This window comes from Muscardinus avellanarius (assembly GCF_963383645.1).
Source record: "Muscardinus avellanarius genome assembly, chromosome: 10".
In the NCBI taxonomy this organism is placed as follows: domain Eukaryota; kingdom Metazoa; phylum Chordata; class Mammalia; order Rodentia; family Gliridae; genus Muscardinus; species Muscardinus avellanarius.
This window is the reverse complement of record NC_137796.1, coordinates 73,485,986-73,512,040: the sequence shown is the minus strand read 5'-3', so window position 1 is coordinate 73,512,040 and position 26,055 is coordinate 73,485,986. Positions and strand designations below refer to the sequence as shown.

Sequence of the window (26,055 nt, the reverse complement as noted above, 5' to 3'; positions counted from 1 at the left end):
GAGGAGAATCTAGACTCCCTCATATTCTTGCAAAAGCAAGAAAGGCCTGGGATTCAGGGATAAGGGGGACCAGCACAAACCCACTTTCAAACAGACGAGTCCCTCCTGAGGTCTGAGCTTTGGGTGGGGCCCAGGGAAGGAAAGAAGAGAAGCACATCTCCAAAGCCTCACAACTCTAGGTCTGCTCCCTCTTTTGGTTTGGGATGTCTTGAGAAGGAAAATAAAGACTTTCTGATTAAAAAGTATCTGGTAGGGATTTAAAAATTAATATGTCAGTATGACTGAAGATAGAGACAAAAATAAATGCACCAAAGTAATTAAAGAAGACATAGAAAGGCATAAAAGAAATGAGCTGAAAGAATGGGCACAGAACAAGCCACTTTTTATAAAACAGAGCCATATAAATTGGAAAAAAGTGTCACTGAAATTAAAAACTCAGTGAACAACTAAAGGGCAAAGTAGACACAGGTCAACAGAGAATTAGTGCACTGGAGACCAGACCAGAGGACGCGGCCTAGGAAGTCGCTCAAAGAGATGGCCAGCCACACTGGGCCTTGGTCAAGCATAAGGTCAAATGCTTGACCACCGAGCTACACCCCCAGCCCGCATGAAGGATGAAGACATGAAAAAATGCCAGAGATGTGAAGAGACATGGAGAGGGAATGAAAAGCTACTTGTTGCATCCAATAAGCCAATAAGAGTTTCAGAAGGTGACGACAGAGAACATTCCAGGACACTGACTCTCTGAAAGTGATCTTGTGTTTTTTTGTTTTGTTTTGTTTTTGTTTTGGTACTGGGGATGAACCCAGGGGCAGTCTACCTCTGAGCCCGCCCTTTCTGTGCGTGTGTGTGTGTGTGTGTGTGTGTGTGTGTGTGTGTGTATAATACACACACATGTATGTATATACACACATACATACACACATGGTCTTGCTAAGTTATTGAGGGTCTCACTAAGTTGCTGAGGTTGCACTCATGGAGTTGCTGAGGCTGGTCTCGTGTCTCAGCCTCTCAAGTACTGGGGATTTGGTTATGTGCCACCACACCTGGCTCTCAAAGTGTTGAACAAATCTTGAATGGGGCTTACAAAGAACTCCCCCCCTGACGTATGGTAGGTAAAGCTCCAGAATACAAAGACCAAGAAGTCATCATCAGGCACTAAATCATCCACAAGAAGATAAAATCTAATCAGGAAGCAAGATTTGGAATCAGCAATGAAAACCAGAAGAAAGAGGGAGGCTCTCTTCCAACCTGTAACAGAGAACTGGTGTAATTAGAGTGCTAGATTATCACTCAGAGGACGGTAAGTCAGTCATTTCCAGAGTGCCCAGCACCCCCACAGGAACGCTTACTATTCACAGACTTGCCCCAGGAGGACCACTAATAGACACACTTGAAGGAAAAAGAAACCGAACCCAGAGGGAGGCTGCAGTAAGGAGTGAGGAGCACTGGCAACCGCGTGGTGCCATCTGAGTGAGCACTGCTGAGACCAGGGCCATCGAGGACCGCTGTCTTCGGTCAGGAAGACAAGGCAGGACATAGGGGAGGGAGATGGAGACAGCGGCTTGCTCTAGGCCTAGGTAACTTGAGTTTCTATGCTAAACTGAAGGGCATCTTCATTCTTCCCTCCTGGAGCATGGGGTGAAGGCGTACAGTGCGGGGTGAGGGACCTGTGCAGAGAGGGTGACCAGGCATCGGCAGCCACTCTAGTCGAGAGACTGGCCTCCTCCGCGGGATGCAGCAATAATTATGTTGGCCATATTGGGAAGGGGGCAGCTTGGGTAAACTGATGGTTCTGAATTGCATCTGGAGGTGCTGGGTGCAATGTTGTTTTTCAGGATAGCAATAGAAACTGACCTAGAGCCAGGCATGGTGGTACACACTTGTAATTCCAGCGCTTGGGATCACATAGGTTTGAAGCCAGCTACAGCTACTTAGTGAGGCTCTCAGCAACTTAGAGAGACCCTGTTTCCAAATCAAGTGTAAAATAGGTCTGGGAGTATAGCCCGGAGGTAGAAAAGCCCCTGGGTTCTACCCCCAGTACCACCAAACAACAACAACAACAACACCCCAACTGATCTAGATGTAGGCATATGCTCATCGGGTGTGTGTGTTTCCAGCTCCATGCACTGAGGGGCCTGGGAGCAGTGATCCCAGCAGCCATGAGTACACTGATGCCCGGATCTTGTTTTATAAATATACCCTCCACTGAAAGAACCTGCAGTTCTTGGAGAAATGGCTAGGAAAGAAGAGAGAAAGAACAAGATGAGCCTGGAACATCTTGTCATGCCAGAAAGTAAGGAAATACTCCAGGAACGTTGGGGACATGTCAAAAGAACACAGAAGCAGCTGGTAGGGCCTCCCTGGCCAAATGGAAGGGGGTTAGGGTGCATCCAAATAAAGAATGGCAGCGATGGATTAAAATCTGTTAAATAAAATAGGAAGCCGTAAGTCCACCCTAATTAAATATATGAATAAATAAGAGAAAGCTTTATTTTTACAGTCAAAGTCCAATTAAAAATGTAGAAAAATGATTCAGTTAAAAAAATCACTGGTTCCATCTCTGCACTGGTTAATTCAGGCAAGAAATAAAAAACAGTGGGTGACAAAATTAGTGGCTGAGAGTGGAAAGGGAAATGAGATTTTACATACAATCAAAGTGTCTCCCACAAACACTCACTGATGGTAAGGGCGGGGGAAGGAGCTTTAGCTCAAGAAGCTGCCGGGCACGTGAGCAGCTTTAACCCTACCAGCAAGGGCACATCAACATCACGTCAGACCTGACGGGCTACAGGAGGGAGCGTCAGCCTGACAATTCCATATTCCGACCAAAAATGCATGATCTGGGACTAATCATGAGGAAACTTCTGATAAATCCAGGGGTTTATCCCTGTAAAACCAAGGGATATTCTCAGAAATGACTGGCTTGTGATCTTCAAACCCGACAAAGTCATAAAAGTCAAAAAACGGCTGGGCTCCAAGGAGACAGGGGGACAGGACAGCTAGGTGCGGCGCAGGTCCATGAAGGGAAACCTTCAGCCGCTTGGCACACTTTGGGACAATAGTAAGACTTGGACAAGCCTGTGAGGGAGGGGAGTTCTCGGTAGGATTCTTGCAACTATTCTGCTGTGTTTGAAATGTTTTCAAAATGGAAGGTAAATTAAGGCTTCAGAGAAATTAAAGAAAAAAAGCTGCAGGTAAAATTCTTAATAAATGGCTGCAGGCCGTGAGTGGGCCTGAGAGGAACAGCTCCAGAGTTTGGCCCCATGATGGGTATGCAGACAGCCCGGAGGTGAGCCTGGGAAAGGACAGGACTGCCTCTGGAGGGCACAAGGCTCCTATGAAACTGTCCCCTGCAGGACTAGGCCCTTGGAGCCCTGGGGAGAAGCCGGCTGGCTGGTGTATGCATCCCACTGCAGATGAGGTGCACAGGGCCTGTGCAGCAGGACCCACAACAGAGGGGCACTCTGATACCTGGGGAGTCACATAAATGGAACAGGGCCGCAGACCCTGCCACAGAGCCTCCAATGAGCTGATGTGAGTGGTGCCCAGATGTCAGCATGTTATCAAATTTGCCCCTCCTGACATGCCACCAAGGAAGCCGCAGCCTGCCTCTGACCTCTGGCTGGGGGCTGAGCCACGCTCTCAGCATTTATGAAAACTGCAGAGAAAATAAGCCATTAATGTTAAAAACCAAACCAAGAGCCAGAAAAAGCCAAGTTCATCTATGGACATGGATACAAAAATCTTCACTTAAAATAAAGTGAAATAAAACAAATATTAAGACCACACTGCACTTGTCTCAGGACCACTGGAAAAGTGAAATGTTAGGGAAACAACACAATCGTTTTGCCCACAGCTAAAAGCAGTAAAGCTCTATGGACAACTAATAGATGAAAAAATAATCAGTAGAGTCCAACCTCTTTATGATTATTAAAAAAAATAAAGGCAGGCACAGTAGCACATACTTGCAATCCCAGTACTTGGCTGGGAGGTTACTACAGGAGAATCACAGGTTCAAAGCCAGCCTTGGCAATTTAGTAAGACTCTCGGCAACTAGCAAGACCTTGTCTCAAAATTTAAAAAAATAGTGTTGGAGGTATAGCACAGAGATGGAACAACCCTAGGTTCAATCCCTAGTACCACAAAACAAACAAAACAAAACAACAACAAAAAACCCTCAAAATCAACATCCAGCAAACCCCAAATTGAAAAATGCCTTAACTCAATACAAGCTATCTATAACAGACACCTTCCATGAATGTTGTAAATGTCATACTTGATGATAAATCTTAAAAGAATTTCTTTAAAGTTAGTAATAAAAAAGAATGTCTTCCTATCACCATTCCAATTCAATATAATACACAGGCCCTACCCTTCCCAGCAAGCTTGCAAAATAAATAAGATAGAAAGAAACAAAGAAGAGAAAGGACATAAAATTTTCAAAGGAAGAAAACTATCACTATTAACAGACTATCGGGAATATTTTTTTTATAGAAAATTATAGTAAAACTAACCAGAGAATTCCCCGCGTTTCTGGCTCCAGTGCCATAGCCCAGGCTGAGCAGCAGAGTACCTGGCTATGGATGGACAAGAAACTCTACCCTTTGTGTCTTGTCTCTGAAGTGGAAATGGCAGTAGCCAGGGGAGCGCTGTGGGCCTGGGTGAGCCAGTGTGAAGGCACCAGAGCGCAGGGGAGCTATGACATAGCAGAAGACTCAAAACTCACTTGTGTTCCGGTATGCCAGCAACAAAGGCAGAACCCGTAGCTAAAATATGCATGCACTAATTAATCCTCACATGGAGCTTACAGATTGTACTGCTGCCCCATTTACAGATGAGGAGAATGAGTTTCACAAAGAAGTCAAGACCTATGTCCAGGAGGCTCCCACGGCAAGGAAAGAGGGGGGCAGAAGGCGGGAGCGGGTCCATCTCTTGGCATGACAGCTTCAAGGCACGCTGACTACCTCCCACTTTCCCTGCCCTTGAGAACCGGGAGAATACAGGTAGAGTCATTCTCCCTCTCTGCCAAGGAGAAAGGAGCTGCAGGGGCAGATTTAAACAAATGGGATGACATATGTTCTATCAGCATCTCAAGGTATCAAAAAGAGCATTCAGGAAAGTCCTAGAACTACCAGGTAGAGAGAGGGGGGGGGAGGGAGGGAGGGAGGGAGGAAGGGAGGGAGGAAGGGAGGGAGGGGGAGGGAGGGAGGGGGAGAGAGAGAGAGAGAGAGAGAGAGAGAGAGAGAGAGAGAGAGAGAGAGAGAGAGAACACGTGTGCGTGCGCATGGGTGTACTGGGGGGCCTTAGAGTGGTTTTGCCAGATATTAAAACATTTTAAAGCCTCTATAATTAAACAATGTAGAATTAGTGCATGAATAACCAGACTAATAGAATGAAATAAAAAGTTCAGAATAGACCAAGTGCATATGAGAATTTAATGTTACAAATCAGGAGGAGGAGGAAAAAATGGACTTTTTAATAAAGGGCACTGGGACAATTACATAGCTATTTGCAAAAGATAAAAATAGATTCATACCTCACTCTCTATATAAGAACAAGTTTCAAATGGACCAAGTTCTATATGTAAAAAACGAAATCACAAAAGCGGCAGCTGAAAATGGGGAGAAATCCTTTATAACTGGAAAGTGGGGGGAACCTTTCTACCTATGATTCAAAAATCTAAAAGCATGTGAGAAATAATTCATAAGTTAGACTTATTTTTTTGCATGGCAAGATACATAAACACACACACATGTGTGAGTAATATATGCAAATATTTATGATGGGAATACAAAATGTTACAACCTGTAAAAGGGGGATGTGACAAAGTCTAGAAAGTTTACATATGTAGGCACTGTTTGATCCAGCAATCCCATTTCTGTGAATCTACCCCAAAGATACAGAGGAAAACATACAACATGATCATGCAAAGGCAGGTTGAAAACAACCTTTTGACAGAATAATGATCCCCAAAGATCTATTCCCTGGAACCTGTACGTTTCCTCCCCTGGCAGGGGAGGCCTTGCAGATATGATGATGGTTAAAACCTTGACATGGGAAGATCATCTAAGTAGGTTCAAAGTAATTAAAGGGTCCTTTAAAGTAGAACAGGTTCAGAGAGACAAGACGGAAGAACAAGGAGAAAGTTGCAACCTGGAACTCAGTCGACTGTGACTTGCTCTGCTGATGGGGACAGAGCCAGGAGCCACAGACTGTGGTAACATTTAGAAGGAGGGCAGACTCCACCTGAGATTGGAGCAGGATGCTACTAGCTGGTCCTGGGACCGCTGCTGTATCAGAAAGCAAAGGGGTCATCAAAAAATGGTCCTGGAATGTGAAGGGCTGCCCAGACTTAAAGACAAATGAATTTGGGGTTCAAAAAGAATAATGACTACAGGGCCTGAAAACACAATGAATATAAAAAAAGCAATGCCTTCATAATAATACTTGGGAAAATAGACATCAGGACAAAAAGAGAAGAAAGAAATCTGTTTAATGTTAGAAGTAGCCAGGGGACCAATTCCAGACATGATTCTTCTACGTTTTATTCAGAGCTTCAAAGTTTGGTTTTCAAGTTCCCTGTTTTAGCCCCTGGAGATTTGTTTTCTCTATTGGATGTGAGGTAGGGGTGTGCTGTTACTTTTCCCATGCAAATAACCATTCCAGCTTCATTTATGGACCAGTCCCATCTAGATGGTTCACACTTTTGAGGATCCCATTTGGGTTTCTAGAAATGTTTGCTTACTAAAACTTTTGAAAACGTAGATAAAAATTATTTTCCCCTAATTTATGGCCAACTTCCAGCAGCAAGTTGTCTTACAATCCAGTACAAATACAGTCATGAAAGTCACTGGGATTTTACTGCAGACAATAACTGCTTTAGAACTTTACTGCTCTTGTAATTTGGCACTCTGTCTTTTTTTTTTTTTTTTCCCTCCTGCTTTTATTAGAACATGGACCTGGCAGACAATGTGGTCTTCATCTCCCCAGCAGGATCCTATCTAAGTGTATCTCTGCCACAGGCAGAGGTCCTCCCACTCCGTATGGTCCCTGGTGAAGGGCTGAGTTTTCCCCGTGGTCCACTCTGGAATCCTGTGTGTCGGCCCCAGCTCCCTCCACTCACTCCCCACCTGTCTGTGCTGCCTCCCAGACACAGCCTGTCTCTTCTTCCAAGGAGCTGGAGGTCCTTTCTCCCAAGAGAGAACTTCTTCTTTATAGTAGAAAAAACATCAGTTTCTGCTCCTCACTGTATTCTCCCTCCTCCAACTGTGCCTGGAGATAGAACACTAGAGTATGCTTCAGAAGTACTGTTCCAGAAATACTGCTGAATGAATGTGTATTTGATTATAGACAAGTCACAGAAAACAGGCAATCCCATTAGTATATATGATAGCAAATTGCAATGAAGGGTTTAAAAACCCTGATCAACTGTGTTCCAAAGTTAGGGTACCTATTTTGAAACACAACTCGTGTGTGTGTGTGTATGTGTGTGTTTGTGTGTGTGTGTGGTACTGGGGATTGAACTCAGGGGCATTTTGCCTCTGAGCTACACTCTCAGCTCTATTTTATTTTACTTTGGAACAGGGTCTAAGTTGCAGAAGGCCTCACTAAGTTGCTAAGGCTGACCTTGAACCTGCGATCCTCATGTCTCTGCCTCACAAGTACTGGGATTATAGCTTGCACCACCATGCCCAGCACCTTGAATTTTAACAGTGGTTCTCACTTCTTGGATCAACTGATAGTGGTCTAACACTTTATTTTCCCTGGTCTTTGCACATTTCACCCCAGCATCCCAGTTCACTCCAGTTTCCACCTCTCCTCTGAGCATGACCACCTCCCCAAAGGCCCCTGAGTCGTGCCACATAGTGATGAGTCGCTCTGCTAAGCTCTCCTCAACTCTCCCTCCAGGCAGGTCCCAGCCTGCGGGTTGGAAACCCCAGCTCGGAGTTGGATGACGCTCGTACCTGCCCCTCCACGATCCACCTGGAGATGGACGTCTTTCCATCATAGCCTGGGCGGAACTGCAGAGTGGCTGAGCGAGGGCTAATGTTGGAAATGACCAGGTTGGATGGGGCGCCAGGAAGGTCTAGAGATGAATAAGAGAGGAAGGTACAGTTAAAAATTCTGTCACGGCTTGGGGCTGGTACCAGACATGGCAGCAAGCGAACAGTTTCAAAGTGATTCTATACCAAGAAAGAATTCGTCTTAAAACCTGTGAGAGTGGGAAGAGACGGGGCTTTCCCTAGGATATCATCAAGCATGATTTTTACTACAACTGGGTCATCTGCAAGGCTCCAGGCCGCCTGAGTAGCATTAGGAGACACACATCTCATTCATCTCTGAACAGAGTCAGTAATTAATAGGTTCTTATCGGTGAACAAAGGATGAATGCATGCAATTCCTCCTGGCTGTGTGTCTAGCCCCTGTCACTGTTCCCACGATGCCCTGGGAAGCAGGACGGGAGAGGGAGGGAGGACAGATCACTTCCAGGAGGCATGACAGGGCAGGTGTTCAGGTCTCCAGCCTTGGGCTTCTCAGGTCTGGTTTCCAAGACAACCAAATGCAGGTGACAGTGCAGAATTCTTCCCACTCTGCCTGTACTCAGTTGCTCTGGCAACGAAATAAGGTGGAGGGTGGGTGTGTACTGAAGAAGGCTCTGCCATCTAAGACTTCCTATGGCTTACGCCCACTCATAGACTGGAGACCCTTCAGCGGGCTGCTCCCCAGAGAGCCTATCCCACTCAGAAGCGCAACACTTGTGTGTTCAAAATGAGAGTTTTTATATTGTTGTGCAGTACAAAATACCCTAGAGAGACAGATAATGGGATAAAATGAAGAAAAGTGCAGTGCAGGTGGGCTTTCTCCCTGCACTCTTTCTGACAAGTGGCTTCCAACCTTCATTGCTGGGGGAGGGAAAGCAGGTTCTGCCCTGGTACCATAAAACCATTTTGGCAATCAGCTCCGTACGGGCACTGTTGGGGGTCCCTCAGATCTCAAGGGTCCTTCTGCATCTAGTTTAATGAATTTGAAGCAGAAAATGTTTAAACTGGAGGACAAGTGACTCTTTTCTTTATATTCTTTGGCTCTCTGGACTCCTAAAATGGCTCTTCAATCACTAATGGATGTAAACCTCAAGCACAGAAAACAGGACACAGCTTCCAGGAGAGGTCCATCTCACAGGACGTGGCCTCCAGCCGACATGCAGGGCACTCGGCAGGCCTCAGGACAGTTCTGTAGCCACAGGTGACCTGTCCTGGCCATCAGGAGCTAATCCAGCATGGCCAGACCGTCACTTCCCCCTGACTGTCCTGCTGCAGGACCACAGTGACATTGGATGCAGAGGCTGCCTGAAGGCCAGCGAGCCCAGTTTCCTTCCCCGGATGAAAAATGTCCAGGCCACCCCAGTAAAACCTGGTAACTCACACACAGACGTGCTTCCGATGGTCCCTCCACTGGTGTGCAGCACCCTGGTTTCCTTGGTACTGGGGATTGAATCCAGGGGTGTTCTACCTCTGAGCTATACCCCAGCCCTTCTTATTTTTTATTTTGAAACAGGGTTTCCCTAAGCTGCCGAGGATCTCACTAAGTTGCTGGGACTGGCTGTGAACCTGACATCCTTCTGTCTCAGTCTCTCAAGTACTGGGATGACAGACATGTGCCATGGCATCCGGCTGCGCAGTGCCTTTAACAAAATAAACTGTTTGCCGTCGTCATCACTACTGTTCTGAAAGTACAAACAACATCTCAAACATGTGCTCTGGGGACTGGCTTTAAAGACTTTAAATATGTGTTGTGGGAACTGGCTATTTATGTAAAATAACTGAGAAAAAAATTTGAAAGTAAGTCAAAGACTTAAAACAGTGCTGAGGTGCTTTAGAACACTGGCTCTAGAGCACAGGCCAGCCAGGCAGTAGCATCAATCCATGGCTGACCTGTAGCTGCCTGCCCCATGAACTGAACCCTAGGGTGGAGGCTCTCTGCTGCAGGAAAACCCTGGGGTCCTGGGGTGCGAGGCAGTGTGGGGCCACCACCTCAGGAGCACAGTGACTAGGGACTGGACAGGAGGACTTGCCCCCTGCAGTGGGCTTAGCCTGCTCCAGGGAGCACTTCCCAAGAAGTGCTCCACAGAGCACTGTCCCTAAAGCCTCTGCCTGCATGGGGCACCTGGCTGCCCAGGCTCCAAAAGAGTGGCACCGTGGGCAGAGCTAAAGCATGTGAACATGTGACTCCATGGAGATTTCATCTGTCATGTGTTCCTTTCTGACTATGTGTCTCATCCTCCCAAAGAGTCAGGTCATAAAACCTGAGCCAGAATTGGGGCTAGCAGGAGGCGCAGACGCTGGCTTCCCCTGGACCTCATGAATGGGTCAATCACACTTTTCTCAAGACCTAAGTAAGGTAAATGGACAACTTTTAAATGGCAGGGGGCTTACAGTTTTAATTAAAGAGCTGAATTGACAGCCCCACGATATTTTCTCACTTTTACCTGTATTTGTGATTCTCTAATAAAAAAAAAAAAACCTTCATTTTGAACATCAACTTTAAAATAGGAGAAAAAGCATTGGGTAGCAATTTTCTAAAGCTGAAATGAGAGTGTGGAATACTCAGGGAGATAATCTGAATTTCAAAAGGACATAACAGGTGTGAACCAGGCCTGCAAGAGAGAGCAAATGGGGTGAGGACATGGCGCTTGTGGGGCACAGACCCTCATGCCCAGCTCATGTTTCGTCTTTCCTTATACCTCCTCCTGCTCCTTGCTACAAACCCAAATTTTTACTGTTTTGAATGAATAAATCTCTGTGCTTCCTGTTCTTAATTTTCAATCTGAGTATTTTCCATGTCCCTCTCTAAGGCATCTGCCTTCGGCGTGGTCCTTGGCTGCAGGGACCCTGAGGGCGGGAACCTGGGGCCCTGGAGACCCCTGTGGCTCATGAGAGATGGTGAGCTTTTCCAGGAAAGCTGCAGAGCTGAGCTGAAAGTTGGTCTACCCCCGTGCATCCCAGCTGGAGGCTGCCTCCTGTCCTGTTGGAGGCACTTGGTGGCTTCTGCACGGAAATGCCATCCACCCCAAGTATCATGGGTCTCCAGGGAGAGGGAAGGAGCAGGAAAAGCACATGGGGATCTCACTGACCTGGGGGCACTCCGGAAGAGATGGTGGAGGACGTGGCCAGGCCGGCTCCTGCGGCCGTCACAGCAGCCACGTCGATGGTGTAGGTGGTGAGGGACGAGAGCCCTTTGATTTTGTATTCGTGGGTTGTGCTGTTGAGGATGTGTGTGAGCCGGGAGTCGTTCTTCCCGTACACCTCCCAGGAAATCTGATAGCCTGAAAGGACAAGACAAGAGCTGAGTCAGGACCTCCACCAGGCTGAGGTCTGGGTGCCCCCCCATCATCTGGGCAGAGGGGGACAATGCTAGCCCTGCCAAGGAGTCCATTGCCCGCCCCAAAAAGAAGCCTTCTGCTCTTGACTAAAACCTAGACAGCACCTCTTTTCCTGTTGCGGTGGCTTCTCTCCCCAACCCAAGGCGCCTGGGCAGGGGAGAGTCCTGAGTGGCAGTGACCGCAGAGCCTCGGGCGCAGACGGGCAGTGAGGCAGGATGATCGTCAGCCGCCTCCTGTTCACATGATGCCTTTGCCAATATTTCCATTTTTTATAAGCTGCTGTTTCATTGTGCCCTACCCTAAATCAGTGGCTTGCTCTTTCCTTTCACGAGGGGACTGACAGGCCACTCTTGCAGCTCGCAAAGTGCTCTGCCTGGGCAAGTTTCTTTTCACCTGAGCGCCTGAGCTTTGCTTCTAGCCCTACCTCTCCCCTTTCGAATATCCTGTTTTCCTCACAAATTTAATTTCCCCCATATACTCTGTTCAGCCTGCCGGGGCCTCATGATCACAGTTTATTCAACTTCAGATTTCATTGTAGATTCGAAGCTTAGAGAAAGAAGCCCCGGCTGGTGCCTGAGCCAGCCCCCTCGGAGAGGAGTTTATGGGTTAGAGAACGCTTGAAGTGTCTTTTAAAGAGGGAGACAGTGATGGAGAGGGCTCTCGGGTTCCCCAGCTCAGGGAAACTGCTGAAAACGCTTCTCTCCCTTCTTTTCACTCAATAAACCCGGGGCTGGTGGCGTGCCAGGCCGCATCTTAACTTCCCTCTCATTCTGATGAAAGTAATAAATAAAGCTAGAACGTTGCATTTGCAGGTGAACAAGACTTTGGAGGAAAGCATCTTGGGAATTTAATATTTTGGGGAAAAAATTAATGTCAGAACCCACTCTCTGCTCACTGTTCCCACAGCCATCACACGGCCCGGCAATCTCCTTGTGCTGTCCCCAAGACTCTAGAGTTGGGGTGGTACAGCTGTGGGTGATGCTGGCCCTGGAGCCTCCGAGCCACTGAACACGCCTGGTTTTACTAGGGATGAGTGGCCAAGTGGCTGCCGCTCTCCTGGGGCTCGGCCCAGCCATGTGGGTCACTAAACCACCCTCCTCTGCGCAGGCTCCTGCTACCTCCCAGCCCCAGGCTCCCTTCCTCCTCACAGCGCAGGCACAGGCTGGCCACCCACGCTGACCCTGCTGCGGCCCGCTCTCCACTCACCCCAACAGGAGGCCCCTGACACTCCTCCTCCGCCACCGCCCAGCCGCTCACCCCACGGAAACGGCAGGACAGCGCCAAGACCACTACCTCCCATCAGACCTTTCCTTCTGGCTAATTTAAAACGTTGGCAATAATTGTATACTTAATAAAACATAAACCTTCAGGGCAAAGAATACTAACAACATCAACCACAGAGAAAGTTTCTATGACCTCCCTGGGAGTGTGTCACACACTTCTTACACACGAGCTCATGCAACACGCACAGCACACCTCTGAGGCTGCAATGCTGCTGTCCTCATTTTACAGAGGAGGAACCAGGGGGGCACCAGGAGCTTCGGGAACTTGCTAGAAACCGACAGCCCTGCTCCAAGCACAGGCTCCTCCCAGCATGACAACGTCCTGCCTCCTTTCAAACAGCCCCCTTGCCACCTTCTCTGTGCTTCTGAGCAAACGTGAAAGCTGTCCCTGACCTTGGCAGGTTATGCCTGACAGATCTCTAAACAATGTGACACTCGGGTCTACTCTGAGCACACAGGATGAGGAGGCTTTGTTGACTGCTTCCACCTTGTCTGCCAGGAAATTTTATTTAAGCCGCTCTTTGTCAAAATTTCCTAAAACACGGCGTCTTGTTCATCGTATCAACCCAGAGCTGAAACACAGCAATCCCTACATGTACAGTAATGTACATGCAGCATTACTGGGATTTATTAGAATCAAAATTGATAATAAGGTATGCTCCAATTTTTACAGATACAAAAACCAAAAGGGCAACTAAAGAGCCCGCTCTGCTCAGCAAGGCACAAGCAAAACACCGGCGGGGAGAAAGTGCTGGCCCGGAACTCGCGATAAAAGGTGGAGAGGATGCTCGCGAGCGCACAGATGGACAGAGCAGCGGGCATGTGGCGGGCGAGGATGCCCTCCCACTAGCGTGCAGCTTTGGGGGCCTGCGTGGTGGACTCGGGCAGCTCTGGCCAGCGAGCGTTTCATCTGGCTCCAGCTTGTGAGAGGGGCTGGGAGGGGCGCCCGGAGCCAGGGGCCAGGCACCTCCAGCTTGGAGTTCCACCTGCTCCAAACGGCTGCCTAACTGAGACTAACGACCAGAGGAGCTTCAGAAATAATTTTCTGTTGATCTGAAGTAAATTCTCTACAAGAGAGCAGTGCATCCAATCACAAACTGTCTGTCTGCATCCTGGCCCTCATAAATCAGAGTTTACAGAGGGAGAGTGGGAGATACTGAAATTTACAATGAGAGCGCAGTGGGCAATTTACTCGGGTGGGTGAGTGGCTGCCCCTGCTCAGTGCTTCCCTCTTATTCTGGCCCCAAATTAAAACGGAGGCACGGGGGGGCGCTCACCGTGGGTCTGGGCTGATAAAGCATCGTTTCCGACAGAGCCCCAGACTGTAAAGTACTCAACGCGCTGGCCCAAGCCATCCGCTGCTCTGTGCTCCCTACAGCCACCCTTAGCAGTAGCTGTGTACAAGCAAGGAGTCTTTGGAAAGAGGACAGGCACCAGTGCCCCCTGAAATGGGCTCTGAGGAGCAGGTTTGCCTGCAAACACAGGCTTTCTATTAAGCAATTATTAATATTTATTAAGCAATTATTATTATTTCCGTGCAAATAGACCCTCTGCTGCCATCATGTTCCAGAGGGGAGCCACGTAAATTGGGGGGAGGGGTTCCCTGTTGAGCAGAGCATCCAGAGCCAGGGGGTTGTGCTGAGAGCAGTTGTTTCAAAGAGACAACTGGAGGACATCCGGCTAGTGACACAGACGTCCATCTCACATGGTAGGACCTTCTCCTCTACATGCTGCTCAGGCATAATGTGGGACTCCACTGTGGCTTCTGGGGACACAGGTGTGCCTTGTGCTGTGGGCAGGAATGGAAAGGAACACAGGCCAGGCTCAGGGGGCCGAGGATACAGCCTGCCCGCTGCTGGCTGCGTGTTTCCCTGGCGGTCCAGGCTCAGCCCTGCAGGGGCAGGCTGGCAGAGTCCAATTCAGAAGAGCCAGTGCACCAAAGGTCAAGTTCCACAGTGAGCAATAGATGGTTGCTTGTAACTACAGGTATTTGTTTAAATAAAATATGAAGATGAGCTTATTAAGCCCTTATCAGCTGGTGAGAACAGAGGCTCATAAATAGAGAGGACTGGTGACCACTGCTTAGCTATGAACTGCTGGCTGAGCTCAGCGATCCTGCCCGGGATTCTCCTGAAGCTTTGAGACAAGAATTAAGGGGCCAGGTGAGCTATGCGCATGTGTCTGTGGCAGGGGAGGACCCTCCGAGTCCAGCTGTCTGCCCAGGAGTCTCAGCCAGGGTCCTAGAACATGGTGGGCTGATTCGAAGGCCGACATGACCGTGACGTAGGCCGGCCTCTCTCCCTTGCCAGCCTGGCTTCCGAAGTTGGTGGTGTGTGTGACTCTGCCTGCGCTGTCCCCAAGGGCCAGGGCTGCAAAGCCTTCCCCTCCACACACAGTCTCCTGCTGACTGTGTTCACCCTCCTGCTCCGAGTCTGTTTGTCCATCTGTGTGTGGAGTGAAGCAATATGAACTGAGCAGGGTCCCTGTTCTCCTTCACGTCCCTCCTGTCCCACCTTCATTACTTCCTCCCACGCCGGGTGGCAGGATCTTTCTCATCCTGCACATTGCGCACCTGCCGCCCTGCCTGAGGGGACTTCCTGGCACCAGATCGGGGCATGATGCCCAGGTCCCACAGTGCTGCTTCCCAGGCCCGAAGTGAGGACCCCGAGAGTGGGTGTTTCAAAATATCAGCTTCTCGAAGGCAGGGCCTCTCAGATACGCTCACTTTATTTGGATGTGAGGATTTCGGGAGGCATCAGCTCAAAGGGCCCTGTGTGTGCGATCTGAGCTCCCCACGCTGTGAGGGGCTCTGACGGACATAGTGTTCGCAGAACATGTACCCAAGAGTAGTGGCGGGTGGGGCCAGGTGCTGCTGGAGGGAGGGAGAGGAGGGTGGTGTGGGTCAGTTCCCGGAAGTGCATCCACTGGGGCATCAGAATGTTGCAGTGAACTCCAGTGAACCCCACTGTGCCAGCTACAGGAAATGTAATTTGCAGATGAGTAAGTGGTCCTTCTTTGCACACATGGCAGTTTTGGGCAGAAACAAGTACCACAGGACAGGCCCCTGGAGGAGGACACAAAGTGAACACTCTCACGTGACTCAGAGCCAAGGCCACCTGGACCCTCAGGGCTCAACAGTGAAACACCCAGGAAGAGCCCTGGTGGGTCATGGCGTGCCCTGAGCAAAGTCCCTGGTGAGTGTGGGCCCGTGCCTTCCACATGCATATCAGGCAACAGGAGCATGAAGTAGCTTGCTTGGAATTTAAAAAAAAATTATATATATATATATATGTATATATATATATATAATTTTTTTTTAAAGGAAAGAGCTGCCCATTGGTGTCTGAACTGCTCCAGGACTAGGTGGGCTAGCCCCTTGATACAACATGCCTCAGCCAACTCTCAGTAGTGCAGAGGGAATGATGCAGCCCCTAGCTCACACTGAGGGCCTGAGAGGTCAGCTAAGGCCCCATGCCGGAGCAGGAGGCCCTCCCCATCTGCACCTGAGGCTAAAGCAGATGCTGGATATCCCAGTCTAAGAATGTTTTTCAACTAAGATTTAAATTAAGCTTTAACCCAAATGGTTTTCAGAAACCTCTTCTACAAAATAAAAATCATTAAAAACCCCACAAAAAGTGAGCTGTTTCCCCAGAGGCAGTATACGCCCTGGGAGGAGGCCATGAAAGAGGGTCCACCCTGAGCACAGCTCAGAACCAGAGGAGGCTGGGGCGCTGGGCTCCGCCTGCCTCTCGAATCCTGAAGTTTCTTGTTGAAGGTGCAGTGGGGAGGGGAGGAGACATGGTATTTGGAGCCAGGGACCTGGACTTCTGGCCTGGTCTCTCGTGGCAGGTGAGCATTATGGCTGCATTTTTGGAATCTGCCTGCACACAGTGGGCTTTCCATGCATACTTTCTGAGTGAAGCAAAGGCCGCCACCCTCTCTGAGCCCCTCTTTCCTCATCTGAATGATCAGAACACCCATCTTTATCGCATTGCTGTGGTAATTAAGTGAGATAAATGCATGTGGGAAAATATTTCATAAAATGACTGGTTCTGATTGATCAAAGAGATTTTCTAGGCTTGTGAATATAAGAATAAACCCCCCAAACTCTGAGCCTGCTGCCCACACATAGAAATGACCCACACCTCCTAACTGCTGGGTCCTAGGAGCTGTGACTGCCACGGGGCCAGGAAGACACTGCAGCTATCCCCAAGAGGGCCATGGTGGGTCCACTCTCAGAGTTCTCTTTGAAGCTGAAGCCATGTCTTTGTGTTTGGGCACACTTGCTATTTGCTTTTTCAGAAGATAGGGGTACTTACCTGTAATGATGCCATTTTTCTCCAGGGGCTCCTGCCAGCTGACCTTGAGAGATGTGTCCAGAATCTCCGTGAAGCTCAGATGTCCCACAGCGCCTGGCTCTACCAATTAAAAATAAAGGCATCTGTTAGCACAAGAGCCCAGTTTTCTTTTGATCAGATTTACTTGGAAAGTACTAACACAGAAAGGAAGTGGTGAGCCAGGACCAACAGAAACCTGTAGGAAACCTCAGGGAAAAAAACATACAGAAGGGACAAGGGATCTGGAGTTAAAGACATCACATAAATTATCTTGCCCAGCTCCATCCCAGCCACAGAGAACTGAAGTAACAGGCAGTGGGAGATGTAGGCACACGTCATTCTCTGTCTTTCTCCTTGATCTAATCTGAGTAGAATAGCCAGGTTGGTGGATCCTGAAGAACAGCCACCTGCATGGAGTATCCTACAACAGGACGCCAAAGAAGGGGAGCCTCACTCAGAGGCAAAGCCAGCAGCCCTCAGCCCTCACCTGGCCCAGAGATAATGCCTGCCAGACCCGATCCAGGCTCCAAGCCCTGACCCCTTTCCTGAGGGATTCCGGAGGGGCAGGTAGCACTGGAGAAAATGCCAGCACCATTAGTCCCATTGCCAGGGGTTTCTGTGCACTGCAGCTCTCCTGCTAAGGCACGGTGGAGCAGCAGCGTCAGGGTCAACACTGAAGGCAGATCCGGGTTGGAGACCTGGCTACACTGTGCACGAACTCTGCAATTAAACTCTCAAGCCTTACTTTTGTTATCCGTGAAATGGTGGGAAGAATAAGAACTCCACCAGGTAACTGGGAGAATAAACTTTAATAAAACATGATGCATGATGGTGTTAGCAGGCCCCAGGGACTGTGGAAATGCTCAGTGAACATTAGTTGATATTATTACCATTAATTAGCAGCAGTAGCATCCTATCATCACAGGATATGGTCCAAATATTAGGTTATTGCCACCTGAGAGAGGGCCTGAGAGGCCAGAACATGAGTTATGAGCCCAAACACAGGCCTGGTCCAGTAAACAGCTTGTTCAAGAGTTGGCCACGGAGCACAGGGCTTGGTCCTATAGGTGGTTAGATTAATCTTCTGCTTGCTATACAGGAGAGTAGGACTGAGAACAAGGGCCCTGTGGGAGGACAGTACTTCATAGGGTAGTGGACTTGAGCTTAGAGCCCTTTGAGGCTCTGATAGCTGCCATGGGTGGGGGGTGTCAGTCCACCTTGCATCATGGGCGTCAGGAGGGAGAAGAAGACATGGCAACCCAGAGGTGACCTGGGTGAGCTTGCCAAGAGTGGTGTCTTGCAGACACTGGACACTGCCCAGCCACAGCAGTGGTGGCTATGCAGGGTCTCGGGAAACAGATGGGAAAGGAAAACTTGGGAGGGGGCTGGAGAGATGGGCTCTGAGGTCCACAGGCCAGGTGCTCTGCAGCATCTCCCAGGTGCTCCAGTCTCCAGGTCCCAACAAATGCAGCGGATTTGCTCAGATGCATTGGCTTCCCCGTGGCCCACAGCGCCTATCTATCGCCTCTCTGACAAGCCCCCTAGCCCACACCTACTCCTCTGGGTACCCAAGGAGATATGTAAGGGACAAAGTCCTAAAGACAGCACAAGAAGAAGGGGTGGTCCTGAGGCAGGACTGGAGACAGAAGAGGAAAGGCAGGTCCCTGGAGGAGAGACAGGCTGGCATGTGCTGCCAGTGGAGTGCCTGCGCTGGCCAGGTGGGGAACGCCCCGCTCCTATTGAAAGCTCCGTGCCCTCAGCTCCCTCATGAACCTGCTGGGTAGGGCCACGCTGAGATCTTTCTAGTCATTAGAAAATGCATTTCTTTCTTCTTCTTCTTCTTTTTTACTTAAATAGGAGCACCTGGAGTTCAGGGTGTTACTTGTCCTGCAGTAAAGGAGGGCTTGTGGGGTCCCCGCGGAGAAGACTCGCCCCGCAGTCCCCGTTCGCACAGAGGCAGAGTTTCAGATGAATTCAATACCTGGTTCCCAACTGGTACTCCAGACAAAGCCTTCTAACACAACTTGTGATTTTTAAAAAATGGTAACAGCCTTGGAAACCACACTCACCGGGGTGCAGCCTGCCAAAGACTTTACGCCTGAGCTCAAGCGCTCTGACAAACGCCACTTTTCTCATGTGGAAGACGGCAAAATAGGATGGCTGTCAGGACCAGCTCATCCTCCAGAAAGACATCCTGACAGGTTTTTGAACTGCCTCGTTCTTTTTCGATCGATGGAGTAGCAAAGAAAGCTTTTTGCTCCTTTCATATTTGCAGTGTTCTTGCTTCCTGGATTCCTGCCCAAATATGCCGTCTTCTGGCTCTGCTGGGACCAGCTGGCGATGTCGGGCTTAGATTCATGTTCTGTTTCTCTTTACAACCTACCTTCCCCTACCAAGTCCGTATTCCATAGGCGCTCTGGGAAATGAGGCCTGCTGCAGGTAGAGCCAACTGCAGCCACCCTGGCGACAGAACAAAAGAGGCCACTTCACCACGGCCCCTGCGAAGTGACTTTTAAAGGCTGCGCTCTAAGAGCAGACCTCAATCCCACCTTCCGTTCCATTGATGGCAATGCTGTATCCTTCTGAATAAAGAGGCTCCTTGCCCATTAAAACATGGTGGTTCAATTTGAAGATTCTAAACAGATTCATTACTTCTCTGATGAAGACTGTCCAAAATTTAGGACTTTAAAAGAGATGCCACAGCAAAATAAACTTTTTTTGGGGGTGTGTGTATGTGTGTGTGAGATACTGGGGATTGAACCCGGGGGCATTCTACCTCTGAGCTATAGTCCCAGTCCCTTTTATTTTTTATTTGGAAACAGGATCTTGCTGGATTGTTGAAAGTCTCATTCTGTTGCTAAGGGGGCTGTCCTTAAATCTGGATTCGCGGTATGTACCAGCATTACCGGGAAAATATACACATTTAAAAAACACTCATTGTACGCCGGGCGTGGTGGCGCACGCTTGTAATCCCCGCGCTTGGGAGGCAGAGACAGGAGGATCGCGCAGGTTCGAAGCCAGCCGCGCGTGCGCTGGCTTAGGAGACCCTGTTTCCAAATAAAAATGTAAAAATAGGTCTGGGAGTGTAGTCCGGAGATAGAAGGGCTTCCAGGAACCCCAGTACCACCAAAAAAAAAAAATAATAATAATAATAATAATAATAATAATAATAAATAAAAAAATAAAAAATAAAAAACACTCATTGTAAAATTCACCATGCTAGAGTACATCTTGGGTCATCAAACCTCAACATATTTAAAAGAACTGAAGTCAGACAAGGTGTATTCTCTGATCATAATAGACTCAGGTTGGAAATCAACAGCAGAAAGACAAAGGAAAATCTCTAAACAAATGAAGTAGCACACTTCTAAATAATCCATAGGGAAAACAGGGAAACTTGAGGAAAATAAAAATAGAGAAGTAAATAAAAGCTAAAGCATGGCACATCAAAAATATGTGCAATGCAGTTAAAGCAGCGTTGAGAGTGAAATTTATAGCACTAAAATGCTTACAAAGGGAATGAGGAAAGGCTGCAAACCGCTACTGTCTTTTGCGTTTGTGTGTGGTAGTAGGGATTGAACCCAGGGGCATTCTACTTCTGAGCTATACCCCCAGCCCTTTTTATTTTTTATTCTGAAACAAGGTCTCACTAAGTTACTGAGGCTGGCCTTGAACTTGTAATCCTCCTGTCTCATCCTCCTAAGTACTAGGATTACAGGAATGTGTCACTATACCCAGCTTCAAATTAATAATATGAATGCTTATTTCAAGAAATTAGAAAAAGGATGAAAAATAAACCCAAAACAAACAATTGGAAGGATATAATAAAGAACAGAAATTGATGGAGTTAAAAATAGGAGACAATAAGCTGAGTGTGATGGTGCACGCTTGGAATTCAGGAGGCTGATATAGGAGGATCACGGTTCGAGAACAGCCTCAGCTACTTAGTGAAGTTCTTTGCAACTCAGTGAGACCCTGTTTCAAAATAAAGGATAGAGCCAGGCGTGGTGGAGCATGCTTGTAATCCCAGCAAGACCTGGTTTCAAAATAAAGAATAAAAAATAGGGCAGGGGTGTGGCTCGGAGGTTGAATGGCCCTGGGTTCCATTCCCAGACCTGCAAAAAAAAAAAAAAAAAAAAAAAAGGGCTGGGGGGTGGGTAGCTAGGAGGTAGAATACCCCTGAGTTCCATTCTCAGAACCACCCACTAAATAAATAAATACATAAATAAATAAAACAGGAAAAAATAAAAAACTAAATGAAACAAGAAAATAAGTGAAACAAGAAGCTGATTCTTTGTGTGTGTGTGTGGGTGGTACTGTGGTTCCTGGAAGCCCTTCTACCTCTGGGCTACACTCCCAGACCTATTTTATACTTTTTTATTTTTGGAAATGGTCTCTTAAGCCAGCATGGCTGGCTTCAAACCTGCATGATCCTCCCGTCTCTGCCTCCCAAGCGTGGGGATTATAAGCGTGTGCCACCACAAACGGTGAAGCTGATTCTTTTAAAAAATAAATATAAATGATGAACACCTGCAAAGAATGACACAATTAAAAAGACAGAAGACATAGATTATCAGAAATTAAATAGAGCCGGGCGTGGTGGCGCATGCTTGTAATCCCCGCGCTTGGGAGGCAGAGACAGGAGGATCGCACAGGTTCGAAGCCAGCCGCACTGGCTTAAGAGACCCTGTTTCCAAATAAAAAAGTATAAAAATAGGTCTGGGAGTGTAGCCCAGAGGTAGAGGGGTTTCTTTCTAGGATCCCCAGTATCACACACACAACCCCCTCCCCCCCCACACACATATACACACACAAAGAAATTAGAGAAATCTTTATAGCTCTTGCAGCCATTAAAAAGATAAAAAATAAGTGTGTGTGTGTGTGTGTGTGTGTGTGTGTGTGTGTGTGTGTGTGTGTGTGTGTTACTGGAGATTGAACCCAGGGGCATTCTACCTCCAAACTATACCCCTATCCCTTTTTTTTTTTTTTCCCATAGTACTGGGGATGGAGCCCAGGGGCCTTCTATCTCTGGGCTACACTCCCAAACCTATGTTATATTTTATTTGGAAACAGGGTCTCTTAAGGCAGCTGAGGCTGGCTTCAAACCTGTGCGATCCTCCCGTCTCAGCCTCCCAAGCGCACGGATTACAAGCGTGTGCCACCACATCCAGCTACCCCTATTCCTTTTTAAAAATTATTTCTGGGAAACAGGGTCTTACTACGTTGTTCAAAGTCTTTCTACATTTCTGAGGCTGGCTAGGAACCTATGATCCTCCTGTCTCAGTCTACCAAGTACTGGAATTATAGGTGTGTACCACCACCCCCGGCAAAAGGGAGTTTTATAAACAATTTTTCACTCATAAATTCAAACTCTCAGAGGCACATTTCTTGAATACCAAAAACTACTAAACCACAACTAAGATGAAACAGAGAACCTGAATGGTCCCATAGCTATTAAAGAAATTGAATTTTAATTAACCCCCCCACTAGAAGAAATATCCAATCCCACAGAGTTTCACTGGAAAATTCTACCAAACATTTAAAGAGAAACTGACACACATTTGACATGATCTCTTCCAGAAGACAGAAGAGAAGGGAACGCTTATGAGACCAGAATTACTCCAATACCAAATCCAAAGCACCAAAAAAAAAAAAAAAAACCCACCAGAAAAAAGAAAAGAAGAAAGAAAAAGAAAAAAAGAAAGCAAAGAAAGCCACAGAGCAATTTCTCTTACGAACTCAGATGCTAAAATCCTCCACAAAATATCAGGCAAGTGACTCTAACAGCATATCAAAAGAACTGCACCGTGACCAGGGGGGTTTATTCCAGGGACGCGAGCCTGGTCCAACATTTCAAAACCAATCAGTGTAATCCTACAAATCAACAAGGTAAGAAGAAAAACCACATGATCATATCAACGGATGCAGTGAAAGCACGTGGAAAAGCATCCAACATCTGTCTATGACGGGAACTTTCAACAGACCGAGAGTGCGACAGCGTCCAGCGGCCTCAGTCTGATGCAGCGTGACTGTGACCACTGTCCTGCTACACAGAGAAAGAACGTGTGCTTCCCTGTGCGGTGGGGACCAGGCCAGAAGGCCTGCCTGCGCTCACCACTCCCATTCAAACCCGTAGCAGAAAGTCGAGATGCCACAAACAGGGCAAGAAAAGAAAGAAAAGGCATACAGGATAGAAAGGAAAGAAAGGACGGTGGCGGGTTTGTAGAAGAGAAACCCAAAGGGTCTCCGCAGTGCCAGGACCATTAAAGATCTTGGCTGTCGTGGTGGGTACATGAACAGATACATGTGATAAATTATACAAACCAAATATCCACATGTGCACAGATGAGAACAGATAAAATTGCAGGAAGCAAGATAAGGCCAGTGAGTAACATCAGTGTCAAAATCCTGGATGTCAGCGGAACGTGGTGTTGTAGGCTTGTAATCCCAACATTTGGGAGGCCGAGACAGGAGGATCTAAGTTCACAGAGAGCCTCAGCTACTTAGTGGGGCCCTTTGCAACTCAGTGAGACCCTGTTTCAAAATAAAGAATAAAAAATAGAGCTGGGGGTGTAGCTTGAAGGTAAAATGCTCCTGTGTTCCATCCCCAGTACCACACACACACATACAAATATCCTGGGTGTCCGGCTGTACTAAAGTCTTGCAGATGTCAACACTGGGAGAAACTGGGCAAACTGGCCAAATCCTGCAAGGCACTGCGGTCCATGGACACCGCAGCGGCCACATCTTGACAAGTGACTGAGGGTGCATGGACTCAGACAAGGAATACTCACTGTCCTCATGAGTCCGCACGAGCTGGGGTGTGCTTGGAGGCCCGTCTCCCGGGGTGGTGAAACACAGCACGGACGTGAAGTAAGCCGTGAACTTCTTCAAGTTCGTTATGTACCCGTGGTGGATGCCATGGAAGTCCGGGGCAATGGTGACCACCACCACTGCTTCGGGAACATCCGCCGGCCATGCCAGGAGCTGGGAGGGGGAGAGGAAAAGAGGCGCATTGTGACTGCGGTTCCTCACGCAAGTCTGAAGTAGGGTTTCATTTTGAAATTAGTCTGTCTTTAAGGAAAACACCGCCACAATTCAATAAAGCCACGAACACTACATCATATAATGCCGCTTCAAGAAAGTTAAATTTGAACCAGGTGCAGTGGTACATGCCTATAATCCCAGTACCTGGGAGGCTGTGACAGGAGGATCACAGGTTGGAAATCAGCCTCAGCAGTTAGCGAAATGCTCAGCAACTTAGCAAGGCCCCGTTTCAAAACAAATGAACAAACACACACAAAAAGGCAGACGGTGTAACGCAGAGGGAGAACGCCTCTAAGTTCAATCCCCAACAGTATGACAAAGAAACGTTGAACTGGAAAGGTAGCTCGTAGATTGTTGTACATAACTGTGTATACACCTATATTATATACATACATATGTAAAAAATAACTCATATTAGAATAATGGAACTCTCTCAAACCCTCACCTTTTCTCTACTTATGCATGTATAGAACATATGCTTTTTTAGTGCATTTTTGTTTTTTTGTGGTCCTAGGGTGGAACCCAGAGCCTTTCTACCTCTGGGCCATACTCCCAGACCTATTTTCTATTTTATTTGGAAACAAGTTCTCACTAAGTAGCCGAGGCTGACTTCGAACCTGCGCGATCCTCCTGTCTCAGCCTCCCAAGCGCAGGGATTACAAGCGTGCGCCACCATGTCTGGCGAACATATACTTTTTAATAGTAAGGGGTCAAGTTGAAAACATCTGAAATCAAGCTGGAAACTCACCTGAATCAGTATAAGGAGACAGACACAAATGTTTCTCCAGATAGGCATCTATGCTGACTCAAAAAGACTTCATAGGAACAATCTTAATTATTTATGCATATTTTTGTGGTACTGGGGCTTGAACCCAGGGGCATTCTACCTGCTAGCTATACCTCCAAAGCCCAATTTTATTTTTTGTTTTGAAAGAGGGTGTCACTTGGCTGCTGAGAGTTGTACTACTTGCTGAGGCTGTCCTCAAACCTGCAATCCTCCTGTCTCAGCCTCCCAAGTACTGGAATTAGAGGTGTGCCCACCACACCTGGATCTCTGAGATATTTTGAAATAGGGTCTCACTAAGTCACCACATGCTGGCCTTGAACCTGGGCTTCTCCGGTCTCAGCCTCCCAAGTATACTAGGATTACAGATGTGCCACCAGGCCAAGGTATACTTTATATCACATTAGTTTCCTGAAAAGGATTTGAGAAGACTGGTTAACATTTTAAAGGACTAGAATATTTATACATATTCCAGGGAAAGTTGCTTTCATGTTTTGGCAACATTATGTATGTGTGTGACTTCTAATTCCTTTGACACCAAACACCTCTAGTACTAATTAGTTCTGAAGCTGGCGTGCTGCAGGACACACGTGGGTCTGCTCGGAGGAGACTGACATCGAGCCAGCAGATGAGCACTGTGGTCTCCTCATCAGACCTGGCAGGAGAGTCGGGGCCAGAGCATCTGGGTTGATTGGTACGATTTTCTTTCAAAAGAGTGTCTGGCTTGAGATACTTCTGAGGGACAAGGCAAGGTGGGGGAAATTTCCAGCTAGGTCTGCCTTTCTAGCAGACAAATAGTGTTTTAGTAAGTTGAACACAAATTGGCAAAACAAAATGAATTGTGTATCTGGGAAATGGTCCCCTCTGCAGCTGAAATGATTGCAGTTTCCAGCAGAGGATGGAGCCATATTCCTGAGGTCTCCTGCCACGGAAGCTTAGTGGATGTGCTGTATACAACATGAGGGTGGGCTGTCAAACTCAACCAGGAGGTGTTGATCTCCAAGGAAAGATAAACTATAGTTTGGGAAATTGTGTGTGTGTGTGTGTGTGTGTGTGTGTGTGTGTGTGTGTGTGCTTCTGGAGGCTGAACACAAGGCATTCTACCTCTGAGCTACGCTCCCAGGCCTGCCTGTTGCCTGCCTTCCTTCTCTTTGCCTCCTCTTTCTCTCTGCCGCCTTCTTCTCCTTCTCCTTCTTCTCCTTCTTCTCCTTCTTCTCCTTC

General features: G+C 47.8%; 1 protein-coding gene across 1 annotated transcript in view; it reads right to left on the bottom strand.

Annotated features, from left to right (window-relative positions):
• The window catches only part of SDK1 (sidekick cell adhesion molecule 1), a gene marked incomplete at both ends in the record, with an annotated part of 886,211 nt that overhangs the window by 148,376 nt on the left and 711,780 nt on the right, over positions 1-26,055 (bottom strand). The window contains 4 exons of the mRNA XM_080702238.1: positions 7,968-8,089; positions 11,135-11,326; positions 16,986-17,084; positions 23,798-23,990. Of these exons, the coding sequence (XP_080558364.1) occupies positions 7,968-8,089; positions 11,135-11,326; positions 16,986-17,084; positions 23,798-23,990 (606 nt within the window). The remainder of the gene's footprint in view (positions 1-7,967; positions 8,090-11,134; positions 11,327-16,985; positions 17,085-23,797; positions 23,991-26,055) is intronic.